Here is a 16,197-nt window from a genome sequence, read left to right as displayed (position 1 = left end):
TTAAAGTTGCAATCTGTACAGACAAACAGTAATGCAATACTTAAAGGGTTGTGCTTTTATTATTGTACTTCAATGCTAATTTGGTTTGGCTGGGGTGTTTTGTTTGGTTCGTGGTTTGGGGTTTTTTTTGTTGTTGTTTTGGGATTTTTTAACAGAAGAATTTCAAGACTCAAAAACAGCAGGGAGAGGGGCCATGATATGAATAGGAGTTCTTGATTCCTATTTTAAGGGATTTATCTTTTTGTTGTTTTGAACAACGCTGCTAAGAGCTAACAACTGGTCACTGACTAGCTTGACGCAGCACATAATTTCAGAAGTCAGCATCTGAACCAAAAACATTCACTAATCAAATATTCCACAGAAACACTAAAAATTCACAGCTGCAAAATACCTCAAAAGAACAAGCGATGGTGCTCAGGAAACACAGATTAGATACAGTGGCTTTGATAGTTTATGTGAGTATATATTTACACTGCATTTTATATAGTTACTTTTGAAATAGAAGCAAAAGCAACCAAGAAATTAGATATTAAAAAATAAAACTTTTTTATGACTTATTGTCAACTTTTCTGACCCTCAGAAAAGGAATTTTTGTTTTGTATTACCTGGCTCATACACAGATTCAAATACTGACAAATAATTGAATATTCAGACCAGAAAAAATAAAAAAGCAGTTCTCAAACACAATTTGCTGTTGTTATTAAAGATATGGCTAAAATAAATAACATATCCAGCAACCTTGCAACTTGATAAATCATTACACTGCTGATAGAACTGAAGACCCCTGCAAATCTGTGTTTCTTTTCCTTAAATAGCTGTGTAACAGACATCAGACATTATGACAGTTTCCCAACCAAAAATTTACTGCTAGTACCAAGTCGGTGGCATTAGTCTAAAAGGCAGCTCCAGACCTAAGGTCATCCAAACATTTATGAGTAAACTCCAGTAACAACATTCTGTAACATTATTGTGAATCCTGTAGACTTTTATCTCATTTAAACACAAGTATTCCAGGATTTGAGAACCAAAAGGAGCCTGAAGAAAACAATTCTTTTTTATTTTCTGACCATTATAAGGGGGTTTTTTGCAAGTGAAATAGCGATTCCAAGTTTGGCCCAGCACTTTCCTTGACTATTCTCAGCAGTACAATATCTAACAGCTCTTGTGACTTGTCTCCCTGCTGCCTTTAAAAGCAAATCCCTGACACTGAGACTGTACTAGGCAAAATATTTCTAAACTTTAGAGCATGACAGAAACCAAGTATCTTCCCATACTCCCTTGACATGAGCCATATCAGCAAGGCTAATAAAACGAACTGGAAACCAGTATTACCACTGTATACAACTTCGGGGTACAGACAGGGTTAACAATTTCACTAACTACAACACTGACAGGGTTTCCCACCCCCCCCCCAACCCTTCTCTGTGCTACAGGTATGGTGGAACCCATTACTGTTGAGCTACAGAAGTATGCAAAGTCAAGATCAAACAAAGAAGTTATCTAATGGAAAACTGCCTGAGTCTCATTATCACTTAATAATGGTGCCAAACCCTCATGTCATCAGTGTGAATTAAGGAAAAAAAAATGGAAATTGTGACTGGAATGGATTAAAAGAGGTTTTTATCAGGCTACACAGTAAAGTGTAAGAAACTGGAATATTACTTCACCTAAAAAGGACAGCAGAAATGCCATTATATAACTTCATAGTCTCTTTATTATCGGACTAGCACAAACAAGCACAAGACCCAGAAAAAAATGACAGCAGGAACAAGTTCATTAAATCAAGAATCGAATGTTTATTGCTAGAAGGAAGCACATAAAAACTTCATCTCCTGCTCCTGCTGCTGTTGCTCCCGCACTCACACTTGGTTGTTGTAAGGGATAAGGGGAAACAGCTCAGATGTATTCCCAGATTCAGGTTCTGAGCAAGCATTCCCTACGATTCCTCAAAAGATTTTTGCTCCTATGTGACATGCACATTTTATCCCAAAGTAAAAGGCAAGACTTATACAGCCAATAACATGTAACTACTATGTGTTGCTGACCATAACTGGTCTCCAGCCTCTCATCCCCCAATTCATAAATCTAGCCAAGATTACCCCATCCCAGGTGCAGAATCTCTCTGTAAGGCCTCTCTACCCACAAGGGAGTCCACAGCTCCTCCTGATTTAGTATCATTGGCAAACTTAATGTACATTCAACTCCTGCATCTAGAATACAGCTGAATCTTCCACTGCTTTTTCATGACAGAAGAGAGGAAGGAAACCTGTCTCTTATGTTTTTCTACACACCTTTTTCTATGCATCAGGGGAAAAAGCCAAACAATAACAAAACAAACGTTCAACAGCTAACACATATTAAAAAATTCTGCTGTGGAATGGGGTCAGCTTTCTCACCCATTCTCTCTGAACAGGAAATGGAAGAGGCTGGAGTAAAGTTCCTATCACATGTCTTATTCTTGCAGGCAAGTTTGCTTTTCCTTCCCCAGTGTTATGAACATTCTGATTGCAGAATAGCTCTGCAGAATTTATTCTATGTTGCATGTGTAGCCTACTTTGGGAATTTATATCAAAAACACAGTATCTTCAGATAACACCTGATTAATCACTATCTGTCCTTACCTAATTTAGTTAGAGGAAAGCTGTAAGCAGAAAGACATACAGCTTGCTATTTTTAAGAGGACGTTAGTAAGGTTACATATGAAGTCATCATCAAGCTTCATAGACAAGATACAAAGTCAATGTAACAAAACAGGAACAAGACAATTTTGTCAAACTACTTCATGACTTGCATATAAAGTAAGAATTTCTTAAGCTAATGAAAGGACACAGAAGCCACTTTTTACAAGAGATGCCTAGTGTTTTCATATGTGTTTTAAGATGCATGCATCATCAGTACAAATATAAATGACTAGGGCAGATTTTATTAAGTTCACTTGCTTAAAAACTAAGCCAAGTGCCTACTTTAAGATACACTGCTCATGTAAAAAAGCATTCCTAGCAGTTAATATAAGTGAGAAAAACAGCAAGAACCATCATCTTTGCATGAATCGAAATACAAAAGTTTTAACTTACACAGTACAGCTTTTACAGCAAATACTTAAACATAGTCCATATCTTAACCACTTTGGTGATCGAAATGGAGATCAACTTCTGAAACAATGTTTTAAAAGCTGCTCATGAGATAGACTCAAAATATCAGCCTCAGGAACAAAATGATTACTTCTCATGTGAGAGACCTGAAATATCAGCAACCTCAGAAACAAATTAACTTCATATATAATTCAGAAAAGCAACATTTGGCTGAATAAAAATATTTACTTTTCAAAATGTAATTGCTAAGATGGACTCCCTAGTTATCTGTTTCAAGATGTATTAATCATCAGTAACTTCAGGACACAAACAAAAACCCCTAAACCTTTTATTTTTTGACTACTGTGTATGGTTGCAGAACAGTAAGGCTTTATTGAATAGTTTCTTCCTTTCTACATAATATTTTCAAAATACTGAGACAGCAAACATTTAATTAACAAACCCAAATTTTAAAGTGTTCACAAATTACGTGTGCTGTTTTGACAAATATTAAGTTATATTAATGTTTCATCACTGAATGAATATTCCCTTTTTCCTCTAATATAGTAGCCCTTGGCATTTTTTATTAAGTTATAGGCTAGGGAATAGAGTGTTTTTACACAATATACCATTAAGAGTTATTTAAGTATCTAATTAGGAGAGGTGATGAATATACAAAGTAAAATCACAAAAGTATTATGCTGGAACCTTCAAACAAGATTCCTCACATACATACAGACCAGTAATTATATTTTTCAGTCTAGAAAGAGATTTATTATCATGAACAAAATTGTTATAGTTTCACAAATTCATACAGTTTCAAATATGTACAGAAGTTACTTTTCCTTTGGAAAAGTTTGCAGTTTTTTATTTGTAGATGGGAGGAAAAAAAGTAGGTGGCAAACACCAAGATTTACAACACTGAATAGCAAATAATTATAGCAGACGTTTGGAAAACCGCCAATGTTTAAGAGGTTTTCAGTTGTTGGCTAAACAACTGCAAATATCTTTGCCAAAACCAGAATAAAATGTCTAATCAGAAGTGACTTTCGCATATAGAAAACAACTTATTCACTAATCTATTTTAAGAAGAAAGTTCAACCAATTATAGAAAGGACTGCAACTATATCTGTTCACTTGTGCTCCCCAGTCTTCAATTCCAATCAAATTCAGAGTTTACAAGATGAATCTCATGCTTTAGCACATAGGAAGCCTGTTCCTCTCTTTCAGTGATTCACACAAATTCTGTCCTGGAGATGAAAGATAGTGTACTAGCTAACAATGCTGTACCGGTTTTACCGTGCAGTTCTTCCACAAGTTCCACTACAGACACTCCATATATTGCTAGTACAAGGAGAACTATTTGACTGCACGTAAGACAGATACTCAGCAGGCACTCACAAAGCTTTCACCTATGAAGTCATCTTTGACTCTCAAATCTTATTTGTTGCTCCAATTTTGAGCACCACTTGAGATGCTCCTCTTTTAATTCTACACAGGGCAAAATATCACAGCCTTGAATGAAACCATCTCCTCTAACAGATTTTCATTGTACAAAGCAGTAAGGTTACAGAGCGGAGAGGTTTAAGATGTTTGACTACAGCATAAACAGACATCATTTTATATATTTCTCCTAAGGAAATATATGTGATACAGGGTTATTAGTTCTATCTTGAGACATGCCCTACTATATGTAAAGATTAAGACACTCAATGCTATGTTTTAGATTAACTTTTACACTTTGTTAAATTCTGGTTCTTCCCATTAGAAACTCACCACAAGGTGAGCCACTGAGAAAAGCACAACCATATAGAAAACTGCATTTATTAGTGGCTTAATAGGAAATTGCATGAAAACGTAGCATATGGAACATAATGTGGAAGTAAACAATGTGCGTGTGTGTATATATATACACACAAAGGCATACATAAAAAGGAAATAAAACAGCTGTTCAAAATTGCCTTATAATAAAGAATGCTTTAGAAACATTCTCTGAGGAAAAATTATTAGGCTCTCAGCAATGCAGAAAGTATGGTAGAGAATATACAGAAATTGACAAGATTAAAAAGATCATGTGAAAAGGAACAAAAAGGAACCTTTTTAAACATGACTGCGTAAGGAAGTAAGAAAGAGAGAGTTAAGGTAAAATAGGCAAGTCTATTACATATAAGACTAAATGATAGTGGTTTGAATCATGTCCTAATAAAATTTCAATATACAGAAGATGTGTAAATAATTTTAAAGATATGAGTATCTAGGGTTTGAATATACATTTTGGATACATATTAAATGCAATTTGATCTTGTGATCTTTCCAGAAGATATAAAAGCTGTAGATGCTCTAAATCCTTGAAACAGAAATCAGCTACTTATTGAGATACCTTTAATTCAATGCACACACATTAAAACTCCCAAAGCTAGAAAAAAAAATGCTTTAGAGCATGTACATACAGACAGTTCTTATGCTATTTCAACAGAGCACAAGGGCAACATTAAAATATAAATAAAGTATTATGCTTCAGTTTATGATTTACCTTGCAAAATTTAAATTCTTGTGGGGGGAAAAAAAAGAAAAAAGAAAAAAGTCAAATTATTTACAATCAAATGCATGGAAAAATGGATTTTCCACTTAGAGAAAGAACATAATTTCTACTAACCTTCAGGATCAAGGAGTTTCTCTATGCCCAGGTGTTTCCTGGCTATGTTGAATGCATGGTCTAATCGTTGCACAGGTGACTGCTGAGAAGCAACAGTGTTCCAATCAAACAGGTCTGGTCTAAAGCAAAAAGAAGAGGAATAGTAATTTTCTTCTTTTATTAGCAATAGATTTGATTACATATTTTAATAGTTATCCATCAGCACTAGCTACAAATTTTTAATTTTCTTAATGAAAGAACTTGTTCAATCAGGAAATAATGAAGCTTGGTTTCTAATGGGGTTGCATCCTATACTTATCCATGTCCATCACCATCACATTAACCACATTTCTTATCCTCATCCAAGTCCCACCAGCCCATAACCCCCAAACCGCCTATTTTCACCCCTAACACTCTGCTCCTGTCACTGCACGAGACGTCCACAGTGGACCTGCTTCCCTGTTCCAGGCCCAAAAAGCACCTGCTTAAAAAGGGTCATCAAAGGCCAAGCAGAACAGATACCTGCTGAGATAATTTTGCAGCCTTCCTCCTCCCTCCAGCCACCAGTTCTTCATCTCATTATTTCTAAGAATGTAATTGCTTCTAAGATACCAGCTCACTGTTATATCCAATTGAAAATGGTTCTCTTGAGCCAGGTGGGTCTTCTTCCCCACCAGCTTGTATTCAGGTATATGGGGATGGACTGTTCCTGCACCCTGAAAATTTTCTTCTTGAAGATGTCCAGCCTTCCTGGACTACGTTGTCCTTCAGGACTGCCTCCTAAGGGACTCCATCATCCAGGCCCCAAAACAGACCAAAGTCTGCCCTCTTGAATCCCAAGGCGACAGTTCTGCTGACCCCCCTTCTCTCTTCTCTGAGAATCAAAAACTCTACCATTTCATGATTGCTATGCTCAAGATGGCCTCCAACCATCACATTACCCACAAGACATTCTCCGCTTGTAAACCACAGGTCCCACAGGGCACTTTCCCTAGCTGGCTCACTCACCAACTATGTCAGGAAATTATCTTCCACACACTCCAGGAACTTCCTGGACTGTTTTCTTTCCACTGTATTGTAAACAGCCAAAGCACTCCCTACCAGACTGGGCTACCATACTGCCTCTCCTTCCTTGCCTATCCCTTCTGAAGAGTTTATAGCCTTTCATTGCAACACTCCAGTTGCATGAATCATCCCAACATATTTCTGTGATTGCAGGTATATCCGTTTTCTCACTGTAGAATGACTTCCAGCTTCTCCTCTTTGTTGCCCATGCTGGGTGAATTGATGTAGACGCACTTCAGTTGGGCCATTGATCCTGCCACATTTTGGAGGGGAGAAGCCCTAATACCTATGTGACTTCCAAGGTTTCTAACACATCAATAACCTTTGTGTCTCTGCTGCTGCATAGATCTCCACCCCCTACCTCCTCTGAGATGACAGACCGAAGGAACTTGTTAGCACACCATCCATCAAACACTGGCATGCTGCCACCAGGCTTATCTCTAGCAAGCCTAGTTTTATACCTTTCCCCCTTCAAATCTAGTTTAAAGCTCTTTCAGTGAGCCCTGCTAACTCCAGTGCAAAGAGCTTCTCCCCACTTTGACACAGGTGTACACCATCTGTCACCAGCAGGCCTGGTGTTGTGTAAACTGACCCATGATCAAAAAAAACCCAAATTCTGCCCTTGACACCAGGCTCAGAGCCAGATATTGATCTGCTGGTTCCTCCTGTTTCTTCCCTCATCATTACCTGCAACTGGATGGATATGGGAGAACTACTTGCACTCCTGATCCCTTAACCAGTCATCCCAACGGTCATCATGACCTGGGATGCAGCATAGCTGCGCATACCACTTTTCTTACCAAAATGTTTGGAAAATGCACACTTTTCAGATGAGCATAAAACTGTAGTGCAATCATAGGTTTTAGCTTGTAGGTGCAAAAGTACTAGAGCACAATTTAAATGCTCTTGCAGGAAAAGACAGAACAAGCAAATCTGAATTATAGGTCAGATGATACACAATTTGAGCCTTTGTATTATGAGTTGCACTATTTGCGATATAAATTATGTTAATACAATGTGATCTTTGGCATTTCATCTGAGAGTTATCCAGTAGGAGATCAGAATTTATTATCAGGCACTGTGGAAAAAAGTTTAATCAGGTATTCTGTAATTAATGTGTATACAGTATGAAGAAAAACAACTATGCTATTTGTGACTGATACAGTGTTTTAAATCAGAAAACACTGAAACATAATTTTATCCATAGATAAATCAAGTATGTTATTTACACAAATTAAAATGTGCAACTAGTTATGACAGATTTACTTACATTTTTATTAAATTCAAAAGTTAATTTTAAACATTCTCCCATAATTATAATAGATGGCAAAAATGTTCACTACATCATACTGTAATAACATCCAGAGAGCAAAGCAAAAATGCCATTTTATGTAGTAGTAATTTCCCAGTTTTGCACCTTTGCTGTCCAATCTTTTTCTGAGAGGGGAGTGATTTACACATTAACAATTAAGTTACTTTAAGGTATTTTGCTTCTATATGCAGAGGTACTTCAACATTAATTAAAAATAGAGCTTTCTCCTTTCCACATGCAGAACAACTTCAAAATATTAAATTTGGCTGAGGGCAGGAAGGGAAGATAGAGGAAACAGGTGTTAATCTGTTTCTAGTCATTATGCATTATGTCTGTGATCTCATAGATGGGTTTTTGTACTAAAACACTATCATTTTCAAAATCCAGATTATGTCTGCACCTTCTTTTCCATCTTTCTTGTACTGGATATGACTGGGATGGAGTTAATGTTCTTCACAGTGGCCCATATGATGCTGTGCTTTGGGATTTGTGGTTAAAACTGTGTTAATAATAAACCAGCTGTTTGGCTGTTGCTGAACCATGCTTACACCTCCCTCTGCCTTCCCCAAGCAAGTAAGCTAGGGTGGGACATAGCTAGGAAAAGTGATCCAAACTGGCCAAAGGGATACTCTATATAACTATATATAGACTATATATAACTTGCTCAGCAATAAATACTGAGGTAAAGGAAGAGCGGGGAGAGAGGTGTTTTGTCTTCCAAGGTCACTGCTGCTTGGAGACTGTCTCGGCATCAGTCGGGATGCTTGTGGGAGATGCTGAGTTACTGCCTTTGCATCACTTATTTTTGTATTATTATTTCCTTAATTTATTAAATGGTCTCTATTTTGACTTGAGTTTTCTTGCTTTTGCTTTTCCCATTCTCTTCCCCGTCCCAGGGGAATAGGGAGTGAAGTTCAGCTGCTGACTGGGGTCAACCCACCACACTCCTACACCTTACTATACAGGCATAAAGATACTCTTAAATTCTTTATTCTCTCAAAATATAACACTTTTTGGCTGGCATATGGCATAGGATGCATAAGCTCATACATCAACTTCAGCAGAAAGACCACTGTAGTAACCAAAAAGCTATCTATTATGACTTTCTTTAAACGCCCTGCAAAGATGCGTTGCACAAATACTACAGAGACCAGGGTATATAAAGATTATACAGTGACAAAAGCTTTTAAGACAAGGAAAGAAAGAGATTACATCTGAGGCACTACTTCCCCCCAGAATAAAGTTTTTGCAGGGATTTGGTTTGAAGTTCTAATCACACTTGTGCTGCTCAGAGCAACACATTATCTTCACACAATCATGGCTTGTTTGGTGATATATGATTATAGAGGAACATGCTTTCTTCTAACCAGTCAGGACTCCACTGGGTAAGAACAATGACATTTAGAGTTTTCACTGAGGAATGACACAATATTGTCTTACGCCCCTTAAGAAAACTCTGTCATCATTAATAACACCTTAGATGTTCCATTTCATCCAACAAATGCATATTTTCTAGTTAATGTTTTCAGACAGGCCAAGACTACTATCATCACATCTTCTGTGATGTATGTGCCTACTGCATATACATGTGCTTGTGTAGAGCATACAGAGGATCTCTCTTTTTACACTTATTACAGATGGCAAAAAGTTTGCACTCTCTGAGACACAGCTATAAACAAGAAGTAGTAAGTTTCAGTAAGTCATTGACAGGTTTCTTATGAATTTTCTTGTAACTGTACATAGACAGCACAGATTCCAAGCCAACTTAAAATTATATAGCCACCTACTGCAACTCAACTCTGACAAGCACCAACTTAATTAAAAAAACCATAAAAATTCAAACCCCAGCAATTTAACTCTCCAGATTTTCCCACTGAAAGAATACTTAGCTATACACATTTCAGTAGCACCATCACTACAGTAAGAGTGTCATAATGTCAGCTTAAAGCGTCAGCTTCTCAGTGCGATGCATCTAGATGTTTTGCTGGGTATATTTATGCAGCAATACTGCCAAGTATTATTGCAGGACATATTACATCTTAGAAGATTAAGAATTGTACTATATGGCAAATAACACTAAAAAACCCATTAAACAACACCAAAACAGAATTTCAAATAACAACTATTATTAGCTTTCTAAGGGAGTTTTTAAATGCAGGGTTCAACAAGTATGAGACAGAGAAAAGAAACAAAATGGAATACCAATTCTCCTCCTTCATTTGCTCTCTCCATATTGTTCAAATTGCACAAAGGTAGAGAAAATCTGTTCTCACATCTGTAGCTTCGTTCATCTTTGACTGGGAGTAAAGCCAAGGGGATATAACTAGCAGTCTTCACTCATCTCCCTGAATACATACAAGCATATGCATGTTCATAGAAGTTAGAATTAACTAGAACATGTTGAACTCCATCTAGCCACACACTGATCAGCTGAAACAGCACTGATCTTGTATTAGTTTATGACAAGATCATGGAGAGCCCAAACTGAAAGGATTAAAGGCCTCAGTGGAGAAGTTTTTTAAAATAAAATCAAAATTTACGTCAAGCACAAGGCAATTTCTGTACCTGCAGTTCTCTCCTGTAACTAGCAGAAAGAGAAAAAAGAAAAAAAAAGTGGTGGGGGGGGGGTGTGTGTGAACGAACCTGAATATTTCAAAATATATTAGCAAGGAAATTAGTTGCTCAAAGTATAAAGGGGACTTCTTTTTTCCCCTACCAATTACATAATTTACAGTGGAAACAGATCAGCCAGGTTAAGAAAACTGAATCTGGAGTATATTAAGACTAAACAAACCCAGACATATTTCTATGCAGAAATGATAGTAATTGATAAGACAAACCACAGTTACTCCAAAAAATAAGAGGTTACCATCCAGTGTAAAGCAAGCAACAAAACAAAGCTCAGGTGGCAGACAACAGTGACCAGTAACTCCATGCCACTGCAGTGCTCTGTTCCTAGCCACAGCCCCTATCAATGATCAAGACGCATCTTCAAAGTTTACTCTTATTTTTCCTCAGAAACTACCTGCTAAATCTTTGTAAAAAAAGGAAAACTAATTTTCACTAGTGCTGATATAGATACTATGACCAAATAACCCCCACAAGAGTTTATAAGCAGTGAATTTCTGGGTGTTGGTTTCTTTACTTACTAAACACCATGTTTATTCATTCAAATTAGTTTTTTGCCATATGAACCTGAAGTTAATGCACCTAAGATGCATATGGCAGTGAAACCTGAAGAGATAATGAATTTTGCAAAGGTGCACATTCAAGAAAATGAAGAGAAACAAAGCATACACTCCAGAGCGAGAATTCTGAAGGAAGGAGGTGAAACATTTTGAAGAGATTTTAACATCATGGGAAATACTGCTTTCACTTCTTCAGAATTTCTGAAATGACGCATTTCTAAAGTATCACAAGCCTTTAAAACAGCAACCTTTATAATTTATATAACATATATAACTATATAACTATAGTTATACAGTATGTACAAGGAGCCACACTTAGATCATAAATGTTGCCAACTCCTTTTCAAGAGAAAAGGTGTAGGTTTGTTATTGTTATTCTAGTTTTATTTATACAAGAAAATCTTGCATATGTCTTCAGTTCTTTCACAATTAAATCAACAGCTGGTAACTAACATGTAACCTACTGACTTGTTACAATAAAAGTATTTTTATAATTCTTCATACCATTGCTTTTACTTCTATTTTTCCTTTAGCTTACTGAAGATAAACTTCTACTTCTTCTCTCCAGGATCTCTTTTTGATGCCATTTTCCTTCTCCCCTCCCCACCTTGCCACCTAGAAGCAGACACACCTGCAGTAAAGTGCTCATTTCTAAGGCAGTCACCTGGCCTAAGTTCAAGCATTTTAAAGAAGCAAGGAGGAAGCTAAGGAACGCCACCTTTTCCCACTTCAAAATCCTGATTAAAGTGCTGGGCGGGGGGAAGGCCTCAACAAAGTTAAAGAGGTAACGCTCTCTCTGACAGCCAGCTGGAGGAAGAAGACTGCAAGAAGTAAACAGGGAAAGCTCTCTGTGATCTGGAGCCTGAAGTAGGGAGTTTCAATCCTAGCAGGACTGCCCACTCTTCCCTAGCAAATTATTTTAGTTTCCTTATATTCTTAGGGTGATGGTGTCATGCCACAGCTGCTGCCTTGTTTATTCAGTTCAATGCAAAACATACCATTCAAGGAACCATATAAGCAAGTTTATCTTCTAAAAATTCGCACCGTGGGCTTGCTGATGTGCCCTTGTAGCTTTGCCAAGTAACCTGTGTTCCGCTGCTCCTCACATTCAGTATTAAAAGCAATTGCTAAAGAGCCTAAATAGGAAGATGGTGATTATACAAATGGGAATATCTACTCAAGTAACCCCTTTGTAAAACGACAGAGAAAGGGCATCAGAAATATCTGATCAGAACAAAACAGTCAGCTGCAAACAAGGAAATGGTGGGTTGAAAGACTATAAAAAATAAATCTTCCCACTGAGAGTACTGTTCTCACAGAGTGTATGTCTATGCAGTTAGTCCTTCATGCTAATCTCTGACTTTCCTTTAATCCTTTCAAAGAGGTGCTGGGAATATTCATCCAGATACAAATTCTGCACTACTGTCTGAAACTCTAAAAAAAAACAAAAACCAAACCAAGCCAAAACAGATAAAAAAAGCCACCTACCAATCACTGAAAATATTATATAAGAGAAATGAAAATATCACCACTTACTTACAGCATAGGGATTGTTTTGATTTTATTTTTTAAGGCATGTAGTTATTTCATTATTATCAACCATCAAAGTAAAATGAAACATATTAGATCTTTCTGGTGATTCATGTAAAGCCAGTATCTCCCTCTTAATAGCATTTAAGCCTTCCATATCTCAGGGGTTTAAGGAATTTCAGGGTTGAAGTCATTGTGCTTGTCCACAAATACTGTTGTGTGAATTCAACGAGACTGCCTTAACTCTTTTTTCCTCCATTCTTGGGCTTTTTGCACCTGAACCATGAATGAAGATTATTTAGTACTATCTAGGATATTTTTGGAGGGCAAATACCTGAAATATAACAGTGCTATAAACAGAAAAAAGACCAAGGTATAACAACTTTTCAGTGTGTTTATTCCTTGACAATTAGGACCTCCACTGTGACTATGATGGATATAATGATATCTTCTATAATGCAGTGCCCGTCCTTAAATGTTTCACACAATCACTCAGCCTGGATACTTTATGCTGAAACAGGTAAATACTATTTAGAAATCAAATCGAATGATACAACTAGGAAAACACATGAATATGAAGTAAGAGAGGCTGAGGGTTTGTTTGGGTTTTTTTTTCTTTTTTAAAATTAGATGGACATATGGAATATGTTGTTAGTAGCAACTCCAGAGTGTGTTAACATCAAAACTAAGACATAGAATGTTAATTAGATCTATTAGTTAGATAAGATTAAGTTACAATCTTAATCTGTAAATTAAACTTAAAAATTTGAGCACTCAGCCAATATTTCAGATGAGGCAATATAGAAGTTACAGTGTGGTGTATATTTTGATGCAGTTATATATAGATATAAAAAAATCTTGAATTATTTTTAAAAGAAAAATATAATTGTAAAAATACTAGTGTGATTTAGATACATAATAACCACAGCATGTAGTAACTGATCTTAATAGCTTATTACTTTATTCCAAAATACCATGCTTATCATTATACCATAAAAGTACTATGAATCACTGGTTTTAGAAGTAAATTAAATAGGACTGAGTTTAGAAAAGAAAATTGAATGTTTGCATATTGTGAGAGACTGATGCCTTTAGATGTCAAAACTAAATTATTTTAATGCCACCAGGAAGTCTTCCCTCACTTTTTTTTTTTTTTTCTGGGAGGTGGGGGGGGAGGATTGGTAGCAGACCGTCTAGGAATAGTGCTAAAATTGGCAAAAAACCACATATACCAGGCTCGAGGTCCATGATACAAGTTCATTATCATACCTGATTTTCATACTATGGCTAGCCATTTTTTCTGACTAATTCTGCTTCCATTACTGAGAATATCTAAAGGTGACAAGGGCTGTGGAAACAAATTACAACCTAAGGATCAATGCAGAAAGCTTACGGTTTCTGAAATACACTTGAAGGAAAGACTAAACTCAAAAACTTCAGTGTCAAAAAAGAAGCTACTATTTGCAGTAAAGACTATTCTTGACAATTAAATCATGCAAATCTTAAGTTTCAGGAATGATCTGCAAAATGAAATTTTTCGCCAATGGCTTTTATATATGTACTAGGGTATTTTCTATGCAATCATAAAGACAACCACAGCTGTTCTGACAATTAGAGTAACAAGTCCTTCTTTTTCTTCAAGAGCCCATTTCAACATAAAAATTGCTGGGAAAAAAGAGAGGTATTGTAGAAAAGGACAGTAATGAAGGAGGAAAAAGGACAATGGAAAAACTGAATCAAGGAAATACAGAGGAATAAACTCAGAGGAAGGCTGGAAAAAGAAGAGAACATCTGGACCAAACTTTATGGAGAACAAGAACAACTGGAAGAGAAAGAAGTAGAACAGGAGAACTGGGGAAAGAGAAAATCAATTAGGGAGAACAGAGGACCAAAATTCAAAAGTGCTTGTCATTCTATGTACGTAAACCACAAAATATTAATAAAGTACAGGATGTGTGAGATGCTAGGTTTCTCCGAGATTTCATGTAAACTGGTGTTGATCAACTGTCTTCTATAGGCATGAAGTCAAGACACTGACACCCAACAAATAAGTACTTGCATTTTAGGGTAACTAAATTAGGTGTCAGTGCTTCTTAGAGAAGGCTTTTTATTCTTATAGGATAGAGCCAGGTGCTCCTGAACACTTGGTGTCTTAGTGTACCTATTTTATTGATTGCATCTTGAATCTTGAAGGACAGTTCAGTACTCTGCAAACTAAGCAAGCAGTGAAAAGTCACCAAAAATCAATACAGAGGACACACTAAGCACAGAGGTTCATCTTAAAAGTTACTGACTCAGGGCTTCAGAGAACATTAGGTCTTCCTCTGAGACTTCTGCAGAATAACTTAGTGATTAAAGCCCAGAAGACGACAACTGGTGCATCTTGGAGACTTGCCTCAGGGAATCTGAATGCACACTCGCTGTTTCCCAGATGAGGGCACTAACTACTGGGCAAGAGGTAAGACTCTGTGAAGCACTTTTTTTCACTTCTATTTGAAGTGATATTCACTGAGCAGAAAGCTATGCAAGATTTATGGCAGGAGACAGAAGAGTTAAGAAGACACAAGAAGAACACAAGTTTTGCAGCCCTACTTTAGAAAACCTGAATAAAGTGCAGAAATTTTAGTGAGCATGTAAATGAACAGTCACAACCGGTGAACTTTGCACTGAACTGAACATAGCAGTGCATAAAGTGTGACATACAGACACTTAGGTATTTGTCTTGACAATCCCAATGTGGCTCAGGCAAGCAACTGCCTTCCCCAACCAGGGACTGCTCCTGAGTAAGAGCCTCCCTTCAGACTTCTGGAGGTTTTCTTGCAGATGGGGACAAAAAGGAACTTCCCATTACTGATTTCAGACACCAGATGATATTACATGGCCCTGTATAGTATGTCATCTGAATATCTGAGTATCAGATACCCTGATCAGGAAACAGGCAGTCTGAGATTGTGTCTAGCTGAAAAGATGTACCACCACTTTGGCCTTCTGCTGCAGTGATTTGCTGAAAATGAAAACAAGGTAGTTACAATGCCATAAAGTACTACTGCCTTTAGTGTTTGAGTCTACAGTAATAAGTAGCTAACCAATATAATTTCAGCATAGCTGTTTTTTGGAATTTTGAGGTGTTCCTCACTCCACCCCACCAGTGAGTGGGCTAGGGGTGCACAAGGAGTCGGGAGGGAAAACTGCCGGGACAGCTGACCCCAAGTGACCAAGGCATATCCCAGATCATATAGGGTCATGCTCAACATATAAAGCGAGGAGAGAAGAAGGAAGAGGGGGGCATATTCGGAGTGATGGTGTTTGTCTTCCCAAGTAACTGGTACTCATGATGAAGCCCTTCTTTCCTGCAAAGCTCTGAACACCTACCTGCCTGACCGTGGAAGTGGTGAA

At 37.1% G+C, this 16,197-nt stretch overlaps 1 protein-coding gene across 13 annotated transcripts in view; it reads right to left on the bottom strand.

The window, feature by feature from the left end:
• DMD (dystrophin) overlaps positions 1–16,197 on the bottom strand; it is a 1,118,883-nt gene that overhangs the window by 827,100 nt on the left and 275,586 nt on the right. For all 13 annotated transcript variants that reach the window (XM_030475728.1, XM_030475726.1, XM_030475707.1 and 10 more), the window contains exon 7: positions 5,728–5,846. In XM_030475728.1, coding sequence (XP_030331588.1) covers positions 5,728–5,846 — 119 coding nt within the window. The remainder of the gene's footprint in view (positions 1–5,727; positions 5,847–16,197) is intronic.

The sequence above is a fragment of the Strigops habroptila genome, chromosome 2 (genome assembly GCF_004027225.2).
Source record: "Strigops habroptila isolate Jane chromosome 2, bStrHab1.2.pri, whole genome shotgun sequence".
NCBI classification, from domain to species: Eukaryota; Metazoa; Chordata; class Aves; order Psittaciformes; family Psittacidae; genus Strigops; species Strigops habroptila.
This window is presented reverse-complemented; position numbering and strand designations above follow the sequence as displayed.